The 25,725-nt window shown below is 39.9% G+C and overlaps 1 protein-coding gene across 2 annotated transcripts in view; it reads right to left on the minus strand.

Annotated features, from left to right (window-relative positions):
- The window catches only part of CPA6 (carboxypeptidase A6), a 268,232-nt gene that overhangs the window by 85,044 nt on the left and 157,463 nt on the right, over positions 1-25,725 (minus strand). The window contains exons 1-2 of one of the 2 annotated variants that reach the window (XM_046641652.1): positions 11,800-11,881; positions 6,391-6,515 (exon numbers count right to left, since the gene is read on the minus strand). In XM_046641652.1, the coding sequence (XP_046497608.1) occupies positions 6,391-6,515; positions 11,800-11,814 (140 nt within the window). In that variant the 5' untranslated portion in view covers positions 11,815-11,881. Of the gene's footprint in view, positions 1-6,390; positions 6,516-11,799; positions 11,882-25,725 lie in introns of those variants that run through there. The other variant, XM_046641651.1, reaches the window with a different exon arrangement.

Here is a 25,725-nt window from a genome sequence, read left to right on the forward strand (position 1 = left end):
TCATTGAGAATTTTAATGATGGCTGTTTTGAAGTCATCATCATTTAGGTTATATATCTCATTTTCTTTGGGATTGTTTTCTGTGTATTTGTTACTTTCTTTCTGTTCTGGAGATTTAATGTATTTTTTCATATTGCTTGATGTTGTTGATTTGTGCCTCCGCATGGAGATAGAGTTTAGTTGCTCCTTTCACTTGTTTCAGCTGCTGCAGTGGGGGAGCAGCTGTTTATATTGCACCAACCAGGAACCCTGTCCGCAGTTGCTAACTGGGCCTGGGCCCCTCCTCGTAGCCACAGTGGCCCTTTGGATTCCCTCCTCTGCTGTGGGGGCCGTCACAGGGGGGCTTCAGGCTGCTGGTGCCTACTGTTGCAGCCCACCTAGATGTGCTCTCTCCTTGGGGTCTGCAACGGTGTTATGGGCTTTTCCAGCGGCCAGGGGTGGGACCACTTATATTTGTTGCTCCGTTGCTGTTGGCACCCACAAAATCTCACTTGTCCTCTATGGGTCGCAGGAGAGCTATTGGCATCTTCTACAGTCTGTGGTTAGTTCACCTAGCTATGCTGCTTTTGCCCTGGGGTCTTCCAGCCTTGTGGCTGGCGGCTGGGTGCCTTCTACTGGTGCTGTGCAGAGGCTTTCCCTAAGGCTGCTGTGAGCCTGTAGGGTTTCCTCCTAGGCTACGAAGCTGGATCTCTGGAAATCCCCCCAGCCCCAGTCCTCTCCGAGATCTCCGGCTATCCCTAGTCCCACGGGGTGGGCAACGGCAGCTGGGGGTCGCCCCGCCCTCTGGGATTCTCTCTGGGCCTCTCCCGGAGCTGTGAATGCTCGGCGTGGCCCCTCTGCTAATGGCAGACAGAGAGTTTTGTCTGCTGCCCGGGCGGAACTCCCGCGCTTCCCATCCGGGTCGCAGAGCCGGTCTTTGAAAGTTCCCCCAGCCCCGGTCCTCTCCAAGATCTCCGGCAATCCCTAGTACCACAGGCCGGGTACCGGCAGCTGGGAGACCTCCGTACCCTCAGCGACTCTCTCTGGGACCCTCCCGGCGCCGCGAACACCAGGCAGGGTCTCCCCGCCAATGGCGGGGAGAGACTCTCCCCACGGGCTCAGATGTGCAACTCCAAAGTTTCCCTCTGTGTTTAGGAGTAATTGCGGGGGGTTTAGGTAGGGTTCTGGTCACCTGTTTCCACCGTCGCTCCTCTGTTGTGTGCTCGCTCCTGCCCTAGATGTGTGTAGATCCTCTGGGGGTGTCCGTTGGAAGAAAGCCGCTTGTGGGTACTAGGCTGCTCGTCGGGGTCGGAGAGTTTTCACCTATTTCCACATCCTCCCGGAGGAAAGTCCGTCCGCCTTCTGATGTATAGTCGCGTGGGTATCTCAGACGTCCTGAGATGCTGTCTGGATATCCTTTGTCAAGCGATAAGTGTCCAAATAATTGTAGACTCGAAGGGGGAGAGACAAAGAGGACTACTCACGGCGCCATCTTCAATCTTCCTCCTGGGTCTTAGCTCCTTTGATGAATAAACTCTTAAGCTTCTCAGTCTTATTTTAAAGTCTCCATATTTTAAAGTCTAAATAGAGCTAGCCTTTGGATCCCTGGTATTTATCCAGTCATTTAGGCCAGTGATTCTCAAGCTGGGTTGCTGTAAATTCACCTATGAGCTTTAAAAAGAATCTCTGTGGATAGATATCAGTCCATTTTAAAAGCTCAACAGATGATTTTAGTATATCGTCAGGATCAAATTTAGGCTAACAATCCAGAAACCAGTAATTTAGGCTAATTAAATCAGGAAACTCATGGCTATCAGTCGTCTCAGATCCCATGTTAAATAAAAAAGGAAGAGAGTATTAGAATATGGCTGATCCTTGCTTCCTCTTTCCTCTCTTGAGTGTCTGTGCTGGATATGGTCGACTGCCTCTCAGCATTTATCCCTACTCACTTAATGGAATTTCCTGTACTGCAAGGGCTGGGAAGCTGAAAGCTACTTTGCCTTGACTCCCTTGCAGCTAGGGTTCTATGTACAAATTTGTGAACTCTGACAAGATAGGAAGTTAAGGGCAAGGCAGAAGCCATCTCCTGCTGCTGTTGCTATGAACATGTTGAGATCACAGAGATGTGACTTTTCAGAGGTGGTTGGGTGGCTGAACTCAGCACTCCAGTGTCCTGTCACCAGCTTCATGGCATGAGAGATGGTGATGGTAATGACAGTGGTGGCAGTAGTAGCACAGCAACAGCTTGCTGACCTCTGGACTGTCACATGATGGAGAAGTAAACTATTTCAGTTAAGCCATCGTGTTTTAGGCTCTGTCATGGGTTGAATTGTGTCCCCCTCAAAATTCGTACATTGAAGTCCTAACCCCTAGTACCTCAGAATGTGACCTTATTTGGAAATAGGGTTATTGCAGGTGTAATTAGTGAAGATGAGGTCACTAGGATGGGCCCTAATCCAATATGACTGGTGTCCTTACAAAAAGGGGGAAATCAGTTCACTCTGGGAAGATGAAAAAGTTCTGGAAATGGATGATGCTGGTGGTTGCACAACAATGTGAATGTACTCAATGCCACTGAATCGTATGTTTAAATGGTTAAAATGGTAAACTTTGTTATGTATATTTTACCACAATTAAAAAAAAAAAGAAGGAGAAAATTAGGACACAAAGATAGACACACAGAAAGGGAAGACAATATGAGGAGACAAAAGGAGAAGACAGCCATGTGCAAAGCAAGGAGAGAGGCCTGGAACAGATCCTTCCCTCACAGCCCTCAGAAGGAACCAACCCTGCCAACATCTCCATTTCAGCCTTCTAGCCTCCAGAATCACGAGACAATACATTTTTGTTTTTTAAAACAGCCAGTCTGTGGTCCTTTGTTACAGAAGCCCCAGCAGACTGATACAGGGTCTCCATTCAATAACTTAGACTGTGTCTTAATACAGGCCCAAGGAGACCAACCTGAAAATTAAAATAAATAATTGTGATGTGGCGGGGTTAGCCCCACTTTCCTTGTCATGTAGTTGAGTGAAAACCGGCAGATTGATGAGAAGTCCATGAAATTGAGCTCAAAAAAGATTTCTGTGTTGTATTTTCTTAGTTCCTTACAGCTGATTATTATTCCTACCCCAACTATAGATGCTCCTGCAATAGCGACTAACACTATTAAGAACTTTCCAAGTGACATCATCACTCAGTGCAAAGCCACCTCCTCAAAGCTTCCAGGGTGGGGTGGGGAGGCTCAAAATATTTAAAATTCCATTACCAATTTTTACAGGTTTTTAATTTACAAAATGATTAAAAATTTTTATGGCAGAATGAGTCATCTCATCTGTCATGTCATTGAGAGCAGGTTGATTATCTGGGGGCCAGACACCTGGGGTCACATTAGCTCTGCTTTAAAAATGACTATAGCTATACATTATGTATAGCTGTACAGAGTAAATGATAATCTTTTGAAAATACCCCAGGATACAATAATAAAAGTCAATTAAAATGATCTGTACCTACTGGTCCTGTGGAATTTAATTGACTCTTATGTGCTATTATCTTGGGACCAACAAAATGAATAATTCTAAATGATTACTCTCCATGAGGAGACAACTGATTTAAAACTCTCATTTTTTAGACTTTATTCTTTGTGACATAAAGTGTGATATTTTATTCTATATCAGTTCCACATGACCCATATTTAATGGCAGGAAATAGAGACTTGTTAAAATAACTGGTATACTCTTTTCTATGGAATAATAATTAATAAACCATGTGAATTGTTACTGAGCACCTATAGATGTAATTACCAAGCTCTCTCCTGCCAGGCATTCAGAGAATCAAAGCACACCTTCAAAGCTATAGAATGACTAAAATATGTTCAATGTGAACAATAGTTTTATGCACAGCTGTGAATCTACCCTGTTCTAGAAGCACAGATAAAATACCTTTCTGCAAAGAGCATATCAGTACTTTAATAAGGCTGTAGTTATCTTTCTGGCAGGGAAGTATTTGTGTGGTCCACTGCCACTTTGCGCCACTTGGCCCAAGCTTCCACAGAGACTAGAGCTCTCACATCATTGGCTCACAGAACCATGAACCCACCCCAGGCCTTGCCTAACATCATCAGGGATCTTTGTGTCAGTTTTGGCAGCACAACCACTTGCTAAAAAGTTGGAATAGTTGAGGCTAGTCATTTACAATCATGCTTCTCATTAATTCACTATACTGCCCTTCTCCCCCCAAATCCTGCATTGACTCTCCATCTCTCCACCACTTTCTTTTCTCTTGTGCCTGTTGGAATCTCTCTTCCACTGTAAATAAACTTCCTAAATTCTCCAGTCTCTTCACAGAACTCTCTCATCTCATATTCTTGCCCAAACAGAAATTGGACTCAAGGACACAGATTCTTTTGCGGCTTCCTCTTCTTCCACTCCAGCTACCATGGAGTCAGAAGGGAGGGGGGTCAGCCTTCTCCTGAACTCCCTTTTGTGCTTTCAGATCACTCTTGCAACTTCCAGGAAAAGCGCATCCTCCTTTCAGCATCATGCCATTCCTAGTAGCTTACCTTTAACTCCTGGCTACTTCCTGATATTCCGGTCCCAGGAGCATACTCCTTCCCTCCACCTCTAATCTAGCCATCAGCCAAGGAGAACCAAGACTACTGTGATGATTCTTTGGTGGTTAAGCCCACTCATTCTTGACCACATCAGCCTCAATGATCTCCACTTGACTTCAGCCTTCTCCTCCACAGCTATTCGTTGAATCTTGTCACCAGCCTTAAATGTTCTACACCGTAACTCTTAATATCTAATAGCCTGTGCTTTGTCAAACTCCCTTCTTTCCAATTTGTTGCCCTCAGTCTTACTACATCTGTTTTCGATATAAAGATCTTCATACCTTCCTTGATTCTTCCATTTTGTCCTATCGTTCTTAACTCTGTATCAGGGTTACACTCTCTCTTCTCTGCAACTCTCTTCAACCCCTGTTTCTTCACTTTCGGTAGATAATTTTGCTTCTTACTTCATCCAGAAAATTTAGCTGTCAGTTATGATCTCTTTCAACTTGTTGTTTCTCCTCTCTATAATTTTAAATAGGCCCATATTCACCTCTTCCGTCTTGTGGGATAAGCTATCCTTCCTACTGTTCAGACCCACTCCTCCATCTGTACATTCATTCCTATCTCCTTCCCTCCTGGTCCTTCCCCTCAGCCTCCATGCCAAAATTGCCTCCTACACAGACAAATCCCAAATCTCAGACAGCCGTGGATGCTGCATCTCCCTGTAGTCGCTCCTCATTCTCTCCTGCTCTCCTTATCATAACTTCTAAGAGCAGTAATCTGCCCTGCTTCTATAGTGAGAAAACACTTGTCTGTTCTTACCTCCTGTTCACTTCTCTGTCTTCTACTCCTAACAAACTAATCCCACCATTACAGTTATCAACACAGTTTCCATTGCCAAACCCAAAGGAAACTGGTCAGTCCTTTTCTTGCTGGATATCATTGCAGCCTTTGGCACCATTTTTGTTCCCTCTCTTGAAAGTTTTTCGTTTCTCCTTTGCCTCCTGTGACTTTCTTCCACTTGCTTCATTATTACTACATAACTATTTCTAAAAACAAAACAAAAATCTCAAAATATTCAAATCTGTTTGACTCTGTCTACTCAATCACCCAAGCTAGAAGACTTGGAGTCACCCTTGACTTCTTCCTCTTCTACCTCCATCCAACCAAGTACGAGTCCAGGTGGTTTTGCCTCTGAACTATTTGAGTGCTCTCCTGATCCCATTACTCAGGTCCTGACTCAGGGCCTCGCTGTTACCTGGATTATTATTATAGTCTACTATTGTCCCTGCACCCCAGTGACATGTGGTTCCCTTGCTTACATCCTCCAATTGTGCAACACCAACCACAGGATAAGGTCTGAGCTCCTAACACTATACATCAAACTTCCCACAACCTGGCCTCCCCCAGCCTCTTCAGTATCTTTTCTTTCTACTTTCTGACTTGTACTTTGTACACTAATAACACAGAACTACATCAGTTCCCCGCACACATTCTATGCTGCTTCTTCCCCTTGCTCTCACTCTCCCCTCCACCTGCATGTCCCAAGTCTCATCCTTTGCTAACCAATGCATCTCCTGCAGAAAGCTGTTTCTGCTCATGCCTTCCCATCCACTTTCTAGGCATTGCTACGCTGCTCTCCTTTTCTCACATAGAAAAAACTTTCTATGTTTACACTGATCACTTAATGGTGTAGTGATATGTCAGTGTGGTCTCCCTCCCCTCCTCCATTATAGTAATCAGCTCATCAAAGATAAATATAACTGAAACACTGTGCTAGGCACTCAATAAATAACCTGAGCACAGCTACCATTCAGTTCAGTTTAGTACAAATGAATTAAGCAAGTGATAAAGAATGCTTACTTGTGCTGGATGTTGGCTTCCTGTAAGAAGGCTAACAAGGCTTGGGAACCGTTTTGGGGAATATGCACATCAGTAACTGCTCCCTCTGAGACATAGGAGATACTGCTGGGCTGCCACAGGTCCACCTGTAGTGCAGGAACCAACCTATAATTCATATTCAATGTAGGTGGGGAAAGATCCACGTCACAATGTCAAACATGTTATCTTGTTTGCAGACAGTAACACCAAACACATTCTGGAATTAGACTCAATCCTTGCCTCATCAGGGTAAAATGCCTATTTGATTTTGAATTTGGTGTCTGAATTATATCCGTATAGAATTTGACCATAATTTACAACTCATAGTTTAAAGACCAACACATTCAAACCACAAGGTAAAAATGAGATAAAATAGTTTTAAGCATGACTTCAACAATATTTAAAATTCATTATTACACAAATATTTGAATAATACTAAGAAAAAGAAAGATATAAATTACCCTTCCTCCTACTACACAAGCAAAACTGCGGTAGATTGACAACATTTGGTTACTTTAAATGGGACATTCTGCAGGTGCCTCCTCTTTCCCCAGTACCTGCCTTTCACCAGTTCCTACTCAGCCTTCACGTGTCAGTAGAAACATCCCCTTCTCAGGGAGGACTCAGCAGCTAGGGTAGGTCTCTTTGTCCTTGTTCTTAGAGCACCTTGTGCTTCTTTCATTACATTACCTCCTCTGACCAGAATGTAAGCTCCATGAGGGCAAAGGATTTGTCCATTTGGTTACCACCCCACTCCAAGTGCCTAGAATGGTGCCTTGTGCGTATCAGCAACTCAATCATTATTTGTTGCATACACGTAGAACCCATATAGTAATTTACTACATGTTCACCACGTGTTCAGTGTTTTTCAGAAAAGCGGGAGCTACATCTGTTTGGCTCACTGGAGTGTCCCCAGTGCCTTGTCTAGTGCTCTGCACCTGGTAGGAGCTCTACATTCAGTGGAAGAATGACCGAATCTAGCTGGGAGGGAGGAGAGCCCTGTTTTCTATACGAGTCTAGAATTACACTACCAATTTGGCGGTTTGTCTGTACAGTGATGTCTCTGTCTTCTCTCTGCTTTGGGACTCCCTCTTCCTGCATTTCCAGTCTTTGTCTGTTGCAGGGCCTTGATCCCTGCTAAGCCCTTACCTGATAAGGGTTAATTACTTCTCTTCACTTGGGTGTCTGTGTCTGCATTCTGTGAGCACTAAAAATACTTTGTGACTCAAGGAACTACACCTCTAGTGGCATAATTTAATCTGGAACAGGGTAGAGAGGCATTTATTTTGGGGACAAAAAGTCTACCTGCTTTCTTTCAAGTAGCTGACTCCTCCACTACCTTGCAAGGGCAAATCTGACTCAGCTAACATCTAGTCCAACAAGCATAGAAGAACAGAAGTGTGGGGCTGGAAGGGATGCTGAGAGGTCATCTGATCCATCTGTCAGCCCTTGGGCAAGGTACAGCTAGGACTGAACTAAACTGTCCCCAATAGCTGCATCTAAACCACATCTTTTAAGTCTCCAAAAGAGGAGAGTCGACAACATGCTAATTTAACTCATATGCACGTTTAACAAGACTGTCAGACATTTTTCTTAGTCCCTTACACTGCAGCACAATTTCATTTTTTCTTGTTCCATTCTTCAGTGAGCAATGGCTGGTTTCTTGCCTTTGCGAGATAAAGCACATGGGTATCTTTCACTTTTCTTTATACATTAGATGTTCTAATCCTTCAGTCATCTTTGCAACTTGTCTCTAAACCCAGTATAGAGACAGATTTTGATATTAAGGTTTATCGCTGAATGCCAGTGGAGATGAGGAAATAGTGCTGTATTCAGAGGGTAGAGAGCCACATGAACCTAAAAAAATATGAGTAAACGCTCTGGAGATGAGTCCATAAGTGCTATTTTCTGGGGCACATGCTAAAATAAGAATCCTCATCCCACAGAAAAGAGTAGCTTCCCCATAGGAAAGTTGCATGGAAGTAACACAGCCTCCAGCATGACCTGGAGAAGGCTTCCTCGGAAACTAATGTCATCAAAAAGCAGTTGGTCTAAAGGAAACCAACAAAAAAGAATTTGCAAAATCAGGAATTGTATTTTGTTGTGATATTAGGAAAGTAAATTAAAATGAGTTATCAGCTTTTCTCCAGTAATATTTTGGGAAAAGGATGCTTGGATATGTAACATGGATATTACTTGGATATTACATGGATAAGTAACATGGATATGCTTGGATATTACATGGATAAGTAACTGTCTGAGTGGCAGGCCCTTGCCTATATCAAGACATAGGGGACGACGCTACTCATGTGAGATTTTTTAAGTGCCGTCTGTCTTATAGATATTTCTAATCTTTTCAATAACACCTTGAGAAAGGAGGTAACTGTAGATACATTTGTGAACGAGAAGACTCAGGATCACAGAGGCAAGACCATTTTCCCAAGGATGCACAGCAAAGTAGTGGAACAGAATATGCCTAACTCTGGTGCCCATAATTTACTGATGGGGTAAGTGTCTTCAGGCTCTTCTGAGGTTACCTCAGAAGAATAAGCAACTTCGAGCTTCCTGATGTAGTGTTTGAGGGGATCTGGCCAGTGGGTCTCATACTCTGGTCTTTCCTGTTAGGGGTTATTTGCCTTATAAATCAATATGCAGGTATTTCACAGTTCCAATCAACCCACTGTGGGAAGGTCACCTTCAGTTGTTTCCTTAGGGCATGATCGCATGTGGATGAAGTGATAAACAGTCTTGAACTGCAAAGCTGGGTGACCCTGGATTATGATGACAAACCAAGTATTACCTCCCTTGTCAGGATGGCCTAAGGCTGTTTGCCAACCAGCCCAGGTCTTTGCTGCCAACAGCTCTCTGATATTCTAGGAAAGGATGCTCCTTTGCAGAGCGCTCTGGCCTTGGAACCCAGCGGTATTTCTTTCCTCATACGATTACCAGTCACATATAGTCAGACCTGTTTAAGAGCTGGAGGCAGTTGAGTGTAAAGGTCAAGAGTATGGACTTGAGGAATCTGATGACCCTGGCTGGAATGCTGGCTCTGGGAGCATTGGCTGTGTGACTTTGGGGGAAGTTTTAACATTTCTGAGCCTGTTTCCTTATCCATACTGTGAAGATAACCTATGAACAAGGCTTTGTTTTGGTAGGATTAATTGGAATAATAGAAGTAAAGCATATAGAAGACAGTCTGGCGCATAGCAAAAGCTCAGAAAAATTAGCTATTTGTTATTATTATTGTTATTTGAAAAGCATATGAAAAGAAAAGATGGGGGCAGGAAAGATAATGTTCTACTTCACACGTATCTAGTTAAAATGAAGAATATGGTGAGATTGTTCCCTTGTTCCAAGAGATTAAAACCTATAGATGGCTTTGGAGGGGAGTGGAGCAATAAATAAACCAAGAATATGAACAAAGCTGGAATGTTTCCGAGCACAAAGGCAATAGCCGGATTTGAAGCCACTCTAGTGCGGTGGTGAATTCCCTGGTCTCTGCAGTCTGACTCCCTAGGATTAAATTCAGGCTCCCCACGTAGCATCTGTGTGATATACGGCAAATTCCTTAACCTCTCTGAGCCTCATGTTCTCCATCTGTAAAATGAAGATGATAATTACACTTCCTTGTTAATCAGTATTTGATAATGTTAGTGGCGGTTGTTGTTGTTATGGGATTACAGAGATTATAGAAAATGCAGTGATTAAAAGCATGAATTCTAGAACCAGTCAGGCTGAGTTTGATCCCAGTTCTGCCACTTATTAGCTGAGTGACTTCTGGCAATTTACTTTAGCTCTCTGCACTTCAGTTTCCTCATTTGTAAAGTGGGGAATAGTATATTTTTCACAGATTTCTTAGGCTTAAATTAATATCTATAAAGTACTTTAAACCTATGCCTGGTGACTAGCAGGAATTCATTAAATAATAAATGATTCAAAATTCAAAAATAATTTCTTTGCAATTTAAAAAAAACTCCTATTTCAGTCTGGCACTAATGTCATGGCTCTCTTGGTTCCTGTGCAGTGCTTACTTCGTGGCCTAGTCTGGCCTCTGTGAAGCCCCACCTGTCTTTTAGGCCCAGGGCTGATTACACACCTGGTTCAGGTGTCCCTGGAGGGGTGATTAGTGTCCTCCAGTAGCTTCAGGGTGAGTCCTATGTGTGGCTGTGGGAAGACACCTGAGGTGCTTCTGAACTCGGCAACGGATGGCCTGCCTCCCAGCTGCCCGAGGTAGCAGAGAAGCACGGGAGAGGACAGTCCTGCTCTAAGTGACTCCGAAGTTTCGTTGGTTTGGAAAAGTGTTAGGCAGTGCACTTATGTGTCACATAACGGGTTTCGAATAAGAAATCTTGATACCAAGTTTGTAGTCAACTAGTGTTTGATTTAATTTGCATAATCATATTAATTCCATATTAGCACACATTAAATCTTAAGGCACTGAAAAGTGTCCTCTCTTATTTACCCCTAAAATTGTCTTTTTGGTCTGGACCCATTTTATCTTCTAGAATATTCTTTTAGCATCTTTGTCTATGACCTCTTGGGAGGCTTCTCTGACCACCAAAGTTTAGGTCAAGTACTTTTGTTATCTGCTTTTATGGAACTTTCAATTATATCTCATTTCCATAATTATTATATTAGTTCCCTAAGGCAAATATAACAAATTGCAACAAATCACATGGCCAAAAGTCCAAAATCCAGGTGTTGGCAGGGCCATGCTCCCTCTGAAGGCTCTAGGGGAGGAGACTTCCTTGTCTCTTCCAGCCTCTGGTGGCTGTGGGCATTCCTCGGCTAGTGGCCACATCACTCCCATCTCTGCCTCTGTCTTTGTGTGGTCTTCTCCTCTTCTGTGTCTCCTACGGATACTTGTCATTGGATTTAGGGCCAATCTGGGTAATCCAGGATGCTCTCATCTTGAGATCCTTAACTTAAGTACATCTGAAAAGACTTTTCAAATTAGGTCACATTCACAGGTTCCAAGAGTGAGGGTATGGACATATCTTTTGGAGGGCCACCATTCAACCCACTATAATTGTCACATTAATATCTGTTTTCTCCATTATTTCCATGAGAGTTGAAACTGTGGAACTCCTTTTTTCCCCCCTCTTCCTATATCCCAGTGCTTAGAACCGTGCATGACACATAACAGGCACTGAAGAAATATTTTGTAGATGGAATAAATGAATCACCCATTTTCCTCTTTCCTCAGATATGTACTTTCTCCAAGATTGCTCCAGAGCATTTCTAGATTTCTAATTCTAGTTCCTTTCACCAAGAAATTGGTGAGGGGGTCCTCTTAAATTTTGTCCACTCATCCCATTTTTCAACTCACAAGTCCTTAATTTTGAAATTTTATTACGTTTAAGTGTAATCTTAGCATATGCTGCTTCTTACGTCACAGTATTGCATCCTCTTCTGATGACTGTAGTGGCCACTTCAGCTACACACTTAAAGAAATGCTTATTTCTCATGATATTATTTGTGCTTCTTATGACTTGTCAACATTTCAAATATTGGTCAGCTGCTAGAAGGCAAACTTGGCCAGAGGATACGCTCTCCTGTAAACCAAAGGCATTTGGTAAGTTGTTAAAATTCTGGGGCTAATTTTACCCAGTCCTTATCCTCTCTCTTCAAGCCCAGAAGCACATTTCAAGTTATCACTTCCCTAAAGCACAGCGCCAATAAATCCAACAAAAGACTCCAGAAATTTAGGCATCTAAGTCTCTTGTTTCACCATTAAAGATGAAAATATATTAACTAACAACTAATTAGGAATTAAAATAGTCATAAATATTAGTGGAGGCCCAATAGTGCAATAAAATTAGTTCAGTCGAAATGAAAGCATTGCTTATAAATTTTAATATAATAGAAATTCATACTACTAGCCTGAGTGCTAGTCATCAGAAAAGCATTATTCCCACGACATTAGGTCAAGGTGGGAAGGCCTGGTAAAGCTTTGCTTTGGTGCCTAGGTTTTCCCTGTGGTTCTCTTCAAGGCTGAATGCTGATTGTTATAATTGGATAGTGAGTCTCATAAATCAAAACAAAGCACACATGTTGAAAATAGAAAGATTCTTGACGTTTCCCTAACTATTAATTGGTACATTCACCAATTTGAAAGGACTGTTGAAGCCCGTCAAAGACTCTCAGAACATACCAGTAGTCAAAAAAAAGTTTGGGTTATTGGCTTGTTGCAGGAAAGGGTGATCTCTGAAGGAGGGTGTTGGAAAGAATTTATGGGATTCGGGCCTGTGTTAGGTGATTTTATGGAAGGTTTAAGGAACTGGGATCTTTCTTGGGATTGAATGCTATCAGAAAGACTCTCAGAGTTAGAAGAAAAATATGGGTGAACTTGAGAAAGATTTTCCCAGGGATATGTAAACTTCTAGACTCAGAAAGACATGCTGAATCTGGAAGAATTATAGTTTAAGGGGCACTTGGAAATCAAGTAGTTCAATTGCTTTTTAATTAAGAAAATTATGGCACTGAACTATCGAAAACATTATGGAGATTTCTCAAAAAACTAAAAAAACTGTATGATGCAGCTATTCCACTACTGGGTATTTATCCAAAGAATATGAAATCAAGAATTCAAAAAGATTTATGCAACCCATGTTCATTGCAGCATTATTCACAATAGCCAAGTTGTGGAAGCAACCGAAGCTCCCATTAATGCATGAATGGATAAAGAAGATGTGGTATATATATACAATGGAACACTACCCAGCCATAAAAAAAGACAAAATCATGCCATTTGCGACAACATGGATCGACCTTGAGGGTATTAGCTTAAGCGAAATAAGTCAGAGAAAGACAAATACTATATGGTTTCACTCATACGTGGAAGATAAACACATAGATAAGGAGAATAGATTAGTAGTTACTAGAGGAAAAGGGGGTGAATGAGGGAGAAAGGGGAAAAGAGGCACGTGTATGGTGACAGATAAAAACTAGACTATTGGTGGTGAACACGAAGCAATCTATATGAAACTGAAATATAAAAGTGTGCACCTGAAATTTACACAATGTTAAAAGCCAATACGACCTCAATAAAATTTTTTAAAAAGGCAAAAACAAAAAATGGCCAGGACAATTTAGCACTAGTGTCACCTTTTAGTCATCAGTTATACTGTCCTATAGGTCAGTATTGAAAATAATATATAAAGCAAAATAACTACTCAATTTTTAAAGTTATTCTCAGTAAAGAAAGCATTTTTCTAAAGCAGCTAAGAAGATGAAATGGAAATCAGCACATTTTCTTCTTCCACATTAATTGCCAGCTGATGGTAAAGACCAGTGAGGAATCATCCAAATGGAGGGTTGGATGATCAAGCAACTGGATCATCATCCTTTGAACAATCTAGAGGATCTGGAGATCGTTCTGTCTCTCATTTGTCTGTGAGAACAGGCTGATTTTCAAAAGTCACAGCTATGGTAACCACCCCACATCCGTTCACTGTTTACTGAGCACCTACAGGCTCTCAGCTATGTGCTAAGGATATGATAATGAGTAAGATACAGCTCGGCCCTCAAAGACTAAGCAGAAGTTACATGCTTAATCTACAGAGAGAAGACACATGAGGACTGTTTAACTACATTTTGGGAGGCAGTTTGGGACACCTTCCCAGGAGAGGTGATGCCTATGTAACACTGAATGATGAGCAGGAGTTAGCCGGGCAAAGGCGAAGGAAAGTAGAGTAAGAAGCATCATTGAGAGGCTTCCATGCAAGGTGGGTTGGGTCAGGAACAGAAGGGAAAAGAGAGAATGACAATGTTGAAGTTTACAATGACAGTTACAGTCATCCCACTGCCCCTTTGTGTTCTGGAAATGGCTTACTGCAAGGAACCATCCTCCTCATATGACTTAGAAAAGACTCATGGATTTCCCCCTTGTTTACTTACGACAAGCTCAAACATAGACCCTCAGATTCCCATTCTTTGCCTCATAAATAATTAGCTGAACTGTTCATCCCCACTGATCAATCTGGGCCAAATATCTGCTCCTTGACTCGACCAAACATTAGGTAAGCCTTTCTCTTCCCACCAGGGCCGTGAACTTTTACCCACCCTCAGCCTGAGACGGCATACAGCCCCTCTGTAACAGCCCGTCCTGAGCATCAACTAACCTCATGGTGCAACATACTCTGATCTATTCTCTGATCAGGCCCCTTCCAGCTGTTCATCCCACTTCCTCATACCTGGTTCTTTCTAGCCTTGTTCACTCTTCTCCATAAAGGAAAAGCCCTTTTCTGTCTGACTTTTGAGACTTGTACATCTTAAGCCTGGCACGTTCACTCTGTTACAATAGTCTTTTTTTCCTGCATTTGCAATATCCTTACCTAACTCTGGATTTGTTTTTTATTTGGTGATACTATACAAAAGCATGCTTGAGGTTTATTTGGATAATTTAAAGTACAGAAGGGGTTCTTTTAACCAACTTCCATGTAATTGATCCTGACTTAACCAATGTGCTTCTCTATTGACAGGATTTTCTGTTTCCACATGTGGGATAAAGATGTTGCCATTCCACTGCCCCTACACAGTCGCCTTCAAAATAACAAAGAGAAGTGGAATGAGAAACACTAACTTTGCCTTTGGTATGCCTATGCTATGCATTAGATCCCCAGAACTTATTCATCTTATAACTTCAAGTTTGTACCCTTTGACCAACATCTCACCATTTCCCCCAGCCCCTGATACTACTATTCTACCCTCTGTTTCTATGAGTTTGGCTTTTTAAATTTCCACATATAAGTGAGATCATATAGTATTTGTCTTTTTCCGTCTGACTTGTTTCACTTAGCATAGTGCCCTCGGGGTCCAGGCACGTTGTGGTAAATGGCAAGATTTCCTACATTCTCATGGCTGAATAATATTGCATTTTATACAAATATAAAAAAATATATAAATATATATCATATGTTTTTTATCCATTCATCTGTTGACAGACACTTAGGTTGTTTCTATATCTCAGTTATTGCAAACAATGCTGCAATGAACATGGAAGTGCAAATATCTTTTTGAGATCCTGTTTTCATTTCCTTTAGATATAGACCCAGAAGTAGAATTGCTGGATCATATGGTAGTTCTATTTTTAATTTTTTGAGGAACCTTCATACTGCTTTCCATAGTGGCTATAACAATTTACATTCCCACCAACAGTGCATTGTGGTCTTGATTTGCTTTTCCTGTCAGCTTTTCAGTGCCTAGCTCTTACTATAAATGTGTAGTCAAGGCTTACCAGATATTTGCTAAAATCATCTGACAAGAAACAGAGATACTTGAAAACAGGAAAGAGGAGTTCAGAGGAAATGCAGATAATGCAGGAAGGAGAGCAGAATTTCAAAGAAACAGAAATTAATAAGTGCAATGAATGTTTCTGAGCTAAGAGGAGATTTTATATTCAAGAAACAAGAGCAGAATGCTCTGAAAAAGGAATAATTCAAGAATAAAAAAGGGCATAAATTTAAAATCCGATAGAATAACTGGAAAATGAAGTTGAGGAAATTCCCCAGAAAGTACAACAAAATGGTAAGAAGATGGAAAATAGAGAAAATATAAGAAAATAAATTAAATCATGTAGTCTAACATCTGATGAATAAGAAAGCCACCAAGAATAGAAAAAGTAGAAAGGAGAATATTATCAGACCATTAATACAAGAATTTTCAGAACTGAAAACATAAATTTCCAGATTAAAAGGGGTATTGAGTGCACAAGAAATGAAAACAGACCCACACCAAATTACATCATCATAACATTTCAGAATACCAGGAATGAAAAAAAGATTCCAAAATTTTCGAGACAGTTTATGTTAACGACAAACTAGACAAGGGGCTTACATTTCTGGTCAAACAGAGAGCTAGATAACTTCAGCACTCACCTGCTAGAAGATAGCTAGAAAATGCTGAATAAAATATAAGCAACATCCTTTAAAAGTAGAGTGGAGCTCCCCGAAACATAAGGGAAATTCTCAGGAGCCTAAAATAAGATAATGCCAACTAGAGCTGTACACATGTGGGCGGTGATGGTAGTCCACGTTCAGAGTTGTGGGTGTCTGTCACTCACAGAGATCTGGAGCCCAAAGTGGGCAGTTGGAACTGAGATTCTAGCACAAAACTAAAGCTTCAAAGGGCAAGAGCCTCAGTTAAAGAATGAGATTTAAAAAAAGCCTACATGCCAGTAAAATTTGATCAGGAAGCACTTTGTAGTAATAAATGCAAAACCTCTTCAGACAGAGAAAGATGTGCCCTCCAGCCAGGCCACTCAGAATTCTTACATCTGAAGTCTTGCTGAAGAAGTGTTCATGATAAAAATATTACAAAGCATACGAGCAGACGATCTGCTGTAAGTAAAAGCCACTATATCCAACACATAGTAGGATTATGCCCTCAAGGTCTTTACAGTATCAAAAAGAATGGCTAGAGGAAGTTCCTGGAACAGAAAAGAAAGGAAGGAACCTCAGAATACCTGAGATAGGATACTTCGATGTGGGTATCAGTGTATGTAGATAAAATATGTAAGACAACTACATTATCAATGGGGAAGGGTAAAGCGGCTTCAAGGCAGGTAAGGTATCTACAAGGCAGAAAAGGAGAGAAAAAACATCAAAAAAGCAATGAGGAAATAAAAGTAAATAAAAAAGGATTACCTTCTCCAGTTAAAAGAGCATGTATATTGGATAATAAAAATATCCTCCTAAGAGCTGCTTACAAGAGACATAAAATGGAAAGGTTGAAAATAAAACAACGGAAAAAGACATACTGTACAAATACTAAAGAAAAAAGCTAGTATAGCTATATTAATAGCAAAGCATTTAGGGCAAAACAATTTTTAGGGATAATATGTCAATATTTATATAACACTATATATAGTGTATATGTATAATATGTCTATGTATGTCAATACAGAGATATACATATGTACATCTATGTGTTCATCTAAAATGTTCAATTTACCAGGAAGATGTAAATACTATTAATCTAAATGCATCCAATACAGCAGCATCAAAATATATATGGTAAAAATGGACAATATCCTAAGGATTGTAAATTACAAATCCTCCATTATATTTCAGTAACTGAAAGATCAGACCTCCTTCCCAAGCACACATAGAATTTTTTTGAAAATTGACTCAATACCAGGCTAAAAAACAAGTTTTAACAGATGTCAGAGAATTGATGTCAAACAAATGTTCTCTGATTACAGTGTAATTAAATTTAGAACTCACTAACAAATCTATCTACATTTAGAAATTTAAAAACAGACTTTAAACAACTTGTGGGTTAAAGAAGGCACTTTAGTGGAATCAGAACCCAATCAAAAGTCGATACAACATTTCTAAGAGAGAAATTTATGATTTAAACTCTCATGTTGCAGAAGAATAAAGGTGAGAAATTGATGAGTCATATGTCTAAATCAAGAAGTTAGTAAAAGAACAGTATCGACTACAAGAAAGTAGAATACAGGGCGTACTAAAGACGAGAGGGGAAGTCGATGAAATGGAAAGCAAAAGTAACGGCAAACGTCAACAAAACCAAAGATCAGTCTTTGAAACATATTTTACCTAGAAAAATTATCAGCAAATCTGCTTAAGAACAAAGGCATTCAAATGACAAATATTAGCAATGAGAAAGTGATGTAAACTAAGATTCATCAAATTAACAAAAAATGGATAATACTATAAATGACCTTAAGCCAATACATTTGAAAACTTAAGTTTCCTAGGAAAGCGTAATTTACCACAATGTAACTTAAAAAATTAGCTGAAAAGAGAGAAAAAACCTGAATAAACTTACTATTGATTAAAAAATTGAATTAGTGGTTAAAAATTTATATCCTTCTCGACTCCTGTATGCCCCAAACTATACACTACAAGACAAAAAGAAATGGCAGGCTCGGGGAGCTCTAACACTTACGCAATACATAATGTTATCCCAACCTTATTTTAACTCTTCCAGAGTTTAGAGAAAGAAGAAACGCTCCTAAAATGATTTCATTAGCCTTGTATAATCTTTGATATGAAAAATCAGGCAAGGGTAGCATGAGGAAAATAATTATAAGCCAATCTTACTTATGAACATAGGTACCAATCTTAAAAATGAATATTAGCAAACTAAATATAGAAAGGTACTTAAATCGTGACTGAATGCAGTTGTAGTTTAACATTAGTAAAACCTATTAAGCTATTTAACCATATTAATAGGGATGTATTAAAGAAAAGAAACCGTATGATCATATCAATACGCTCAAAAACAACTTTTCAAATTTCTACATCTATTAATTATAAAATATCTATAGAAATGTGTAACAAATATATATTTCCTTAACCTATTAAAGGGTACCTATCAAAAATCTTCAGCAAACATTTATATGTAATGTTAGTATTAGAAGTGTTCACTTAAAAATCAGACACAAAACAAATGTACTGTGACACCAATTCCATAGACTCATACTGATGGTCATTGCTAAAGCAAAAGAATAAATTTTTAAAAAGGCTAAGAATTAGAAGGGAAGAAACAAAACTGTCATTCACCAACCGCTGTCTGCAGAGAAGCCAAGAGAACCAATACAGGTAAACCATGAGAATTCAAAGGTCAGCAGCATTTATGGATTTAACATCAATGTAAATATATATACACACATCACTGTAAATGTGTATTTATTGGCCTTGAAATATCTTCACAAAAATAACATTAAGTGAAAAAGCAGATTACAGAATAGCAGGTATAGGCAACACCACCAAAATGGTGATGACGTAAGAGACCCAAGCCTCCGTCTTCCAACAAAGATCAACAATTAGACATATATCTATGAACAAAAACAGCTTGGAGAGAGCTCTGGACGCCACTTAAGAAATTTTAGCCACACTGTGGAACAAAAATCCTGAGAGTAACTGCACAAGAAGAGAAGGAAGACAATTGCATTTTGCCTGCGTCATTCCATCTCCTAAGGCATTGCTCAGTGCCAAGAGGGAACTTTCCAGCTGGAAAGATTTCCCCTCGCCAGGACAGCAAAAGCAGGATGAGTGGCCAGCTTCTCCAGTCTTTTCCTGCTTCAGCTTCCATTCCACCCAGACTGGCAAAGCGAGACATATAGAGATGGCTAGGAATAAGTAAGAAAAGCAGGGGCTACCAATAGCAGCCACATAATGGGAGCAATTGTGGTTCACAGTGACCTGTTCTGCAGATAAACTCAGCAGCTTCTGCCACTGAAGAAGGAATCAACTGCTAGTAAAGCTGCCACAGATGTCCTGTAGATTTCACCAGCTTTTGCCCCACACGTTTGCATTTGCTGATATTTGTCACCTGAATCCCTCCCTGCTCCTTCACTGCCCCTCCCCCACCCCCCACCCCCAGCCTGGGAACTGCTCCAGCAGCCTGTGGCTATGTGAGTGCAAGATGCTGGCCTAGACCCACTGTGGCTGACTGACCCTCACTGCTGGGTGTGCACTCAGGGCTGCCCCTCAAGCTGGGCACTTGTATGACACCTAAATGACACTCATCACCAGCTTCCACTGCAATGTGTACACTTTGAGGGAGATTGTGCAGCCACAGGAGAGCATGCTGACAGCCTAGGCCCCTGTAACTACTTCTTTTGTCACCAGTCTGCATCACCATGGCTAGCCTCGCCAGCTGCACACATGCATGCCCCAGCCCAACCCCTGTCACCAGCCTCCACTGCACATGCCCAGGGAGAGATTGTGCAGCCAAGGGAGAGCATGCTGACAGCCATGGATCAGCCATGGAGCAGTTATGGTCCCTGCAGCTGCCAGTGCAGAGACTGTAGTTGGCCTCAGGCCTTACTGCCTGTCCTGGCCCCCACCACTACAAGTGTATCTTCAGCCAGCCCATGCTACTACAGAGGCACCTGCAGCTGGCCTCTGTAGCTGAGTGTGCCATGCCACCAGCACCACCTGCCCTGATCTCTAGCCATTGGACCTGGAAGTGTTGCTGAGGACCCCAATAGCCCTTGCAGCCAGTGTGGACCCTCTGCAGTGCTGGCCAAAGAGCACACCATTGTCTAAAGAACTAAAGAGTTGAGCTAAAGTTGAGCTAAAGAGCCATCAAGCCCCCCTGGACCTGGTGCCACTACATGCCACCACACTTGGCACCCTGCACCACTAGATCCAGGGTCACAGCATGTTCTAGCATGACCCCACCTACAAGTGAAAGTCTTCCCTTGCTGAAGTCAGTCCATAAATTCTGGAAGAAATGACTGCTTCTTCAAATGCGCAGACACCTAAGCAAGGCTACAGGGATCACATAGAATTAGGGAGACATGACTTCACCAAAGGAACACAAGAAACCTCCAGTAGTTGGCCCCAAAGAAATGGAGATCAGGAACTGCCTCACAAAGAAGTCAAGATAATTATTCTAAAGATGCTCAGAGAGCTACAAGAGAACCCAAATAGACAATTTCATGATATCAGAAAAACAAATTAAGAACAAAATAAGAAGTTCAAAAAAGAGATAGGAAACATAAAAAAGAACCAAACAAATTTTGGAGCTGAAGAATTCAATGACTGAACTAAAGAATTCAATAGAGAGTTTCAACATCAGACTGGACCAAATGTAAGAAAAAAATCAGTGACCCAGAAGACAGGTCAACTGAAATTATCTAATTAGAGGAGCAAAAAGAAAAAAGGATGAAAAGGAATGAAGACAGCCTATGAAACTCATGGGATACCATAAAAAGAAATAATGAACACATCATCAGAGTCCCAGATGAAGAGGAGAAAGGGGCAGAAAGCTTATTTAAAGACTAATTGGTTGAAAACTTCCCAGACCTGGGGAGAAATTTGAACATCCAAGTTCATGGAGCTAATAGATCATTCCATAATTTCAATCTAATGTGATCTTCTCCAAGATACATTGTTACAAAACTGTCTAAAATCAAAGACAAGCAAAGAATTTTAAAGCAGCAAGAAAAAAAATTCTCTCATAAAAGGGAACCCCCCATTAGGCTATCAGCAGATTTCTGGCAGAGAACTTGCAGATCAGAAGAGAATGAGAGGATAAATTCAAAGTGCTGAAAGAAAGAAACTGTCAGCTAAGAAAATTTTATCCAGCAAAGTTGTCCTTAAGAAATGAAGGCCTGATAAAGACTTTCTATAATAAACAAAAGCTGAGGGAATTCATCATCACTAAACCTGCTTTACAAGAAATGCTGAAAGAAGTTCTTCAAGCTGAAATGAAAGAAAAACATGAACACATATGAAAATACACAATACACTGGTAAAGGTAAGAACAGAGTCAGATTCAGAATACTGTAATGGTGGTGGTGTGTTAACTACTTAACTCTAGTATAAAGGTTGAAGGACAAAAGTATTAAAGAAGGCTACAGCTACAACAATTTGTTAATGGATGCACAATATAAAAAGATATAAATTTGGACATCAAAAGGGTAGAATTTTTGTATATGATCAAAGTTAAATTGTTATCAGAGTAAAATAGGCTGATATAAGTTGGCATTTTAAATGTTTCACAGTAACCACAAAACAAAAACCTATAATGGGTTTACAAAAGATAAAGAGAAGGGAATCAAAGCATACAACTATGGAAAATCATCAATTCACAAAGGAATGAAGAAAGAGAGGAATAAAGGAACAATGGAACCACAAAACAGCCAGAAAACAATTAATAAGATGGCATTAGTAAGTCCTTATTTATCAATAATTACTTTAAATGTAAATGAATTGAAATCGCCAATCTGAAGACAGAGAGTAGCTAATGGAAAAAAACCAAGAACCAATTATATGCTACCTACAAGAGACTCACTTTAGCTTAAGGACACACATAACTCAAAGGGGAGGGATGGAAAAAGATATTCTATGTAAATGGAAACCAAAAAAGAGCAGGGTTAGCCATGCTTATATCAGACAAGATAGACTTTAACCTAAAAATGGTAACAAGAGACAAAGAAGGTCATCATGTAATGATAAGGGGGTTAATTCATCCAGAAGTTATTACAATCATAAATATATATGCACCTAACATCAGAACTAAATATATTAAGCAAATACTAACAGATCTGAAGGGAGAATAGTTAACAATGCAATAATAGTAGAGGTCTTCAACACTCCACTTTTGACAATGCATAGATCATCCAGACAGAAAATCAACAAGAAAAAATTGAACTCGAACCATACTTTAGAGCAAATGGACATACACAGACATTCCATTCAACAGCAGTGCAATACACATTCTTCTCAAGTGTGCATGGAACATTCTCCAAGATAGATCATGTGATAGGTCCCCAAACAAGTCTTAACCAATTCAAGAAGATTGAAATCATACCAAATATCTTTTTGGAACACAATGGTATAAAACCAGAAATCAATAACAGGAGGAAAACTGGAAAACCCACATATGTGGAAATTAAACAACACACCCCTGAACAACCAAAGGGTCAAAGAAGAAATCAAAAGGGAAATCAAAAAATATCTTGAAATAAAAAAAGATGGAAACACAATATATCAAAACCTATGGGATGCTGCAAAAACATTTCTAAAATAGAAATTTATAGTGATAAATGTCTGCATTAAAAAAGGAGAAATATCTCAAAAAAACCACCTAACTTTATAACTCAAGAAACTAGAAGAAGGAGAACTTACTAAGCTCAAAGTAAACAGAAGGAAGGAAATAACAAAGATCAGAGTGGATAAGTGAAATAGAGACCAGAAAAACAATAGCAAAAATTAATGAAACTAGGAGCTGTTTTTTTAAAAAGATAAACAAAATTGACAAACCCTTAGATAGAATAACTAAGAAAAAAAGGGAGAAGTCTAAATAGCTTTTTTAGACTAAAAAAAAGAATTTACATACTCATATAAGTAAAATCAGACACGAAAGAGGAGACATTACGAATCATATAACAGAAATACAAAGGATTATAAGAGACTACTATGAACAATTATACACCAAAAAATTGGACAACCTAGAAGAAATGGACAAATTCCTAGAACACATATAAACTACCAAGACTGAATCACGAAGAAATAAAAAATCTGAACAGACCAACAATGAGGAAGGAGATTGAATCTGTAACTCAAAACCTCCCAACACAGAAAAGCCCAGAACAAGATGATTTCACTGGTGAATTCTACCAAACTTTTAAAGACAAATTAGTGCCTATCCTTCTCAAAGTGTTCCAAAAAACTGAAGAGGAGGAAATACTTTCAAACTCATTTTACGAGGCCAGCATTACTCTGATACTACAAGAGAAGAGAACTACAGATGAATATCCCTGATAAGTATAGATGCAAAATTCTCAAGAAAAGCAGTTGGTCTGAGGACTATGCTTTATGAAAGTCCTGTGCATTTAGGGACTGCTCCTTCAAGTAGTCATTAATGACAACACCATATTTAACTATAGTTTTGAAGACAGTCAAGTTTTTCCTGCTTAATTTATACATCAAGAAACCTTTCGTAGCACTCAATCGGCTACTCATTTTCAGTGACTCTTGGAGAAAAGTGAACTTTTGCACCAGTTTTAGAGGAAAATTCATTTATTTGGCTGTAGAAAAGGATTTGCACACGGGTGTTGATGCAGGGGTAGGAACCAACTCCATTCCCAATTTGTCCTGACACAAATCTATACATTATATGCATTTTAGGAAAATGTTCAAATGCAGATACAGTCTACTCTGGTATAATGTACATTTCCAAAATTCAAAGTAGCTTCAGCATGATTGGCAATTGCCATAGTCTGTTCGGGCTGGTATAACAGAATACCATAGACTGGGTGGCTTATAAACAACAGAAATTTATTTCTCACAATTCTGGAGGTTGGGAAGTCCAAGATCAAGGCTCCAGCAGATTAGGTGTCTGGTGAGAGCTTGCTTCCTGCTTCTTAACACCGTCTTCTTCCTGTGTCCTCATATGGTAGAAGGAACAAGGGATCTCTCTGGGGCCTCTCTTATAAGGTAACTAATCTCATTCATGAGGGCTCCATCCTTCTCACTAATCACCTCCCCAAAGCCCCACCTCCTAATACCATCACACTGGGGATTAAGTTTCAATATACAAATTTTGGAGGACACATACAATCTATGGAATTCAGTCCATGGCAGTAATGCAGGATAATGTCAAAATAATACTGAATTTGCATTGGTCCATACATGATTTTCCCAGTGCGTTAATCTTTTATACATCCAAGTAACAGGAGCTGAACATAAAGTGTACTGCTGCAGAAGAGCACAGAAAGGCACAGGGGAATTCAGGGTTGAATATTCAAGATGCCATTCACCCCATATTCTTACCCTTGGCTCAGCTGGTCCACTGCTCTGCCTTTGAAGAACCCTTTGTTTGGTTTTCTCTAGTCTTTCTGAATGTTGTCTTTGTTGATACGAAGCTCAGTGGCCTCAACCCTCCTGTTGCTCCTTTCTATCAAGCCACTGTTATTTCCTTCAATAAATACCTATATTAACGTAGTATTTACCCACTAGGAATTTAACATATCTTTTTAACTATACTAGCATTTTATTAGTATGTTATTATTGTTGTATTTTGTATATAAAGTTGCATAGGTTTGAGTGGTCTGTCGCTAATCCAATTTTTCTCAAAAGCCCTGTTATTTTTAACACACAATTCATAGTAGAATGCAACGTTTTCTGGGATGCATATATTGCGTTATAGCAAAACCACCTACATTCTTGAACAAAATAGAAATGATCTTCTATCCATGTGCTGTTTGACATCGTTCATTTTTTTTTTTTTCCTCCATGAAGAGGAATACTGAAGAATGGACAGATTTTGCTTCGAGTTTAGAATCTTTAAGAATTGCTTTTCTGCACCACATCAAGGGGTTTGTTTTATGAATTACACAACTTCTTACAGCAACAGATACACAATTCTTTTAACCCACATTCAAATTGTATGCCTATCAGTTGAATATGTTGTTCAATTTTCTTTTGACAGATATACAGTTAAAGACCCAAGAATCAAACCAGGAACTCTTTACAAAAACAAGTATGGAAAGGAAGAGGTACATTTCTTTGGGGGAATCTTAAATATCTGAGGTAGCCATTAAGAGTCTGGGATTTCTTGTGGCATAATACATGATAAGAATGAGAATTTTTACTCCACTGTTATTTTTTTAACTACCTTAATTTTTAGATGTGTACAGTTCAGTCATGTTAGGTATATTCACATTGTTGTGAAGCAGATCTCTAGAACCTCTTCACCTATCCCCATTAAACAACAACTCCCTTTCCTCCTCCCGCCACTATTATGTTTTAAAATTCTTAACCATGTGCCACTTGAGCAAGTGATAACCGTATGAATACCTCAAATCACCTTTAGCTTGCAGAGTCATAAAAG

Source organism: Equus quagga, chromosome 16 (assembly GCF_021613505.1).
Source record: "Equus quagga isolate Etosha38 chromosome 16, UCLA_HA_Equagga_1.0, whole genome shotgun sequence".
Lineage (NCBI taxonomy): Eukaryota > Metazoa > Chordata > Mammalia > Perissodactyla > Equidae > Equus > Equus quagga.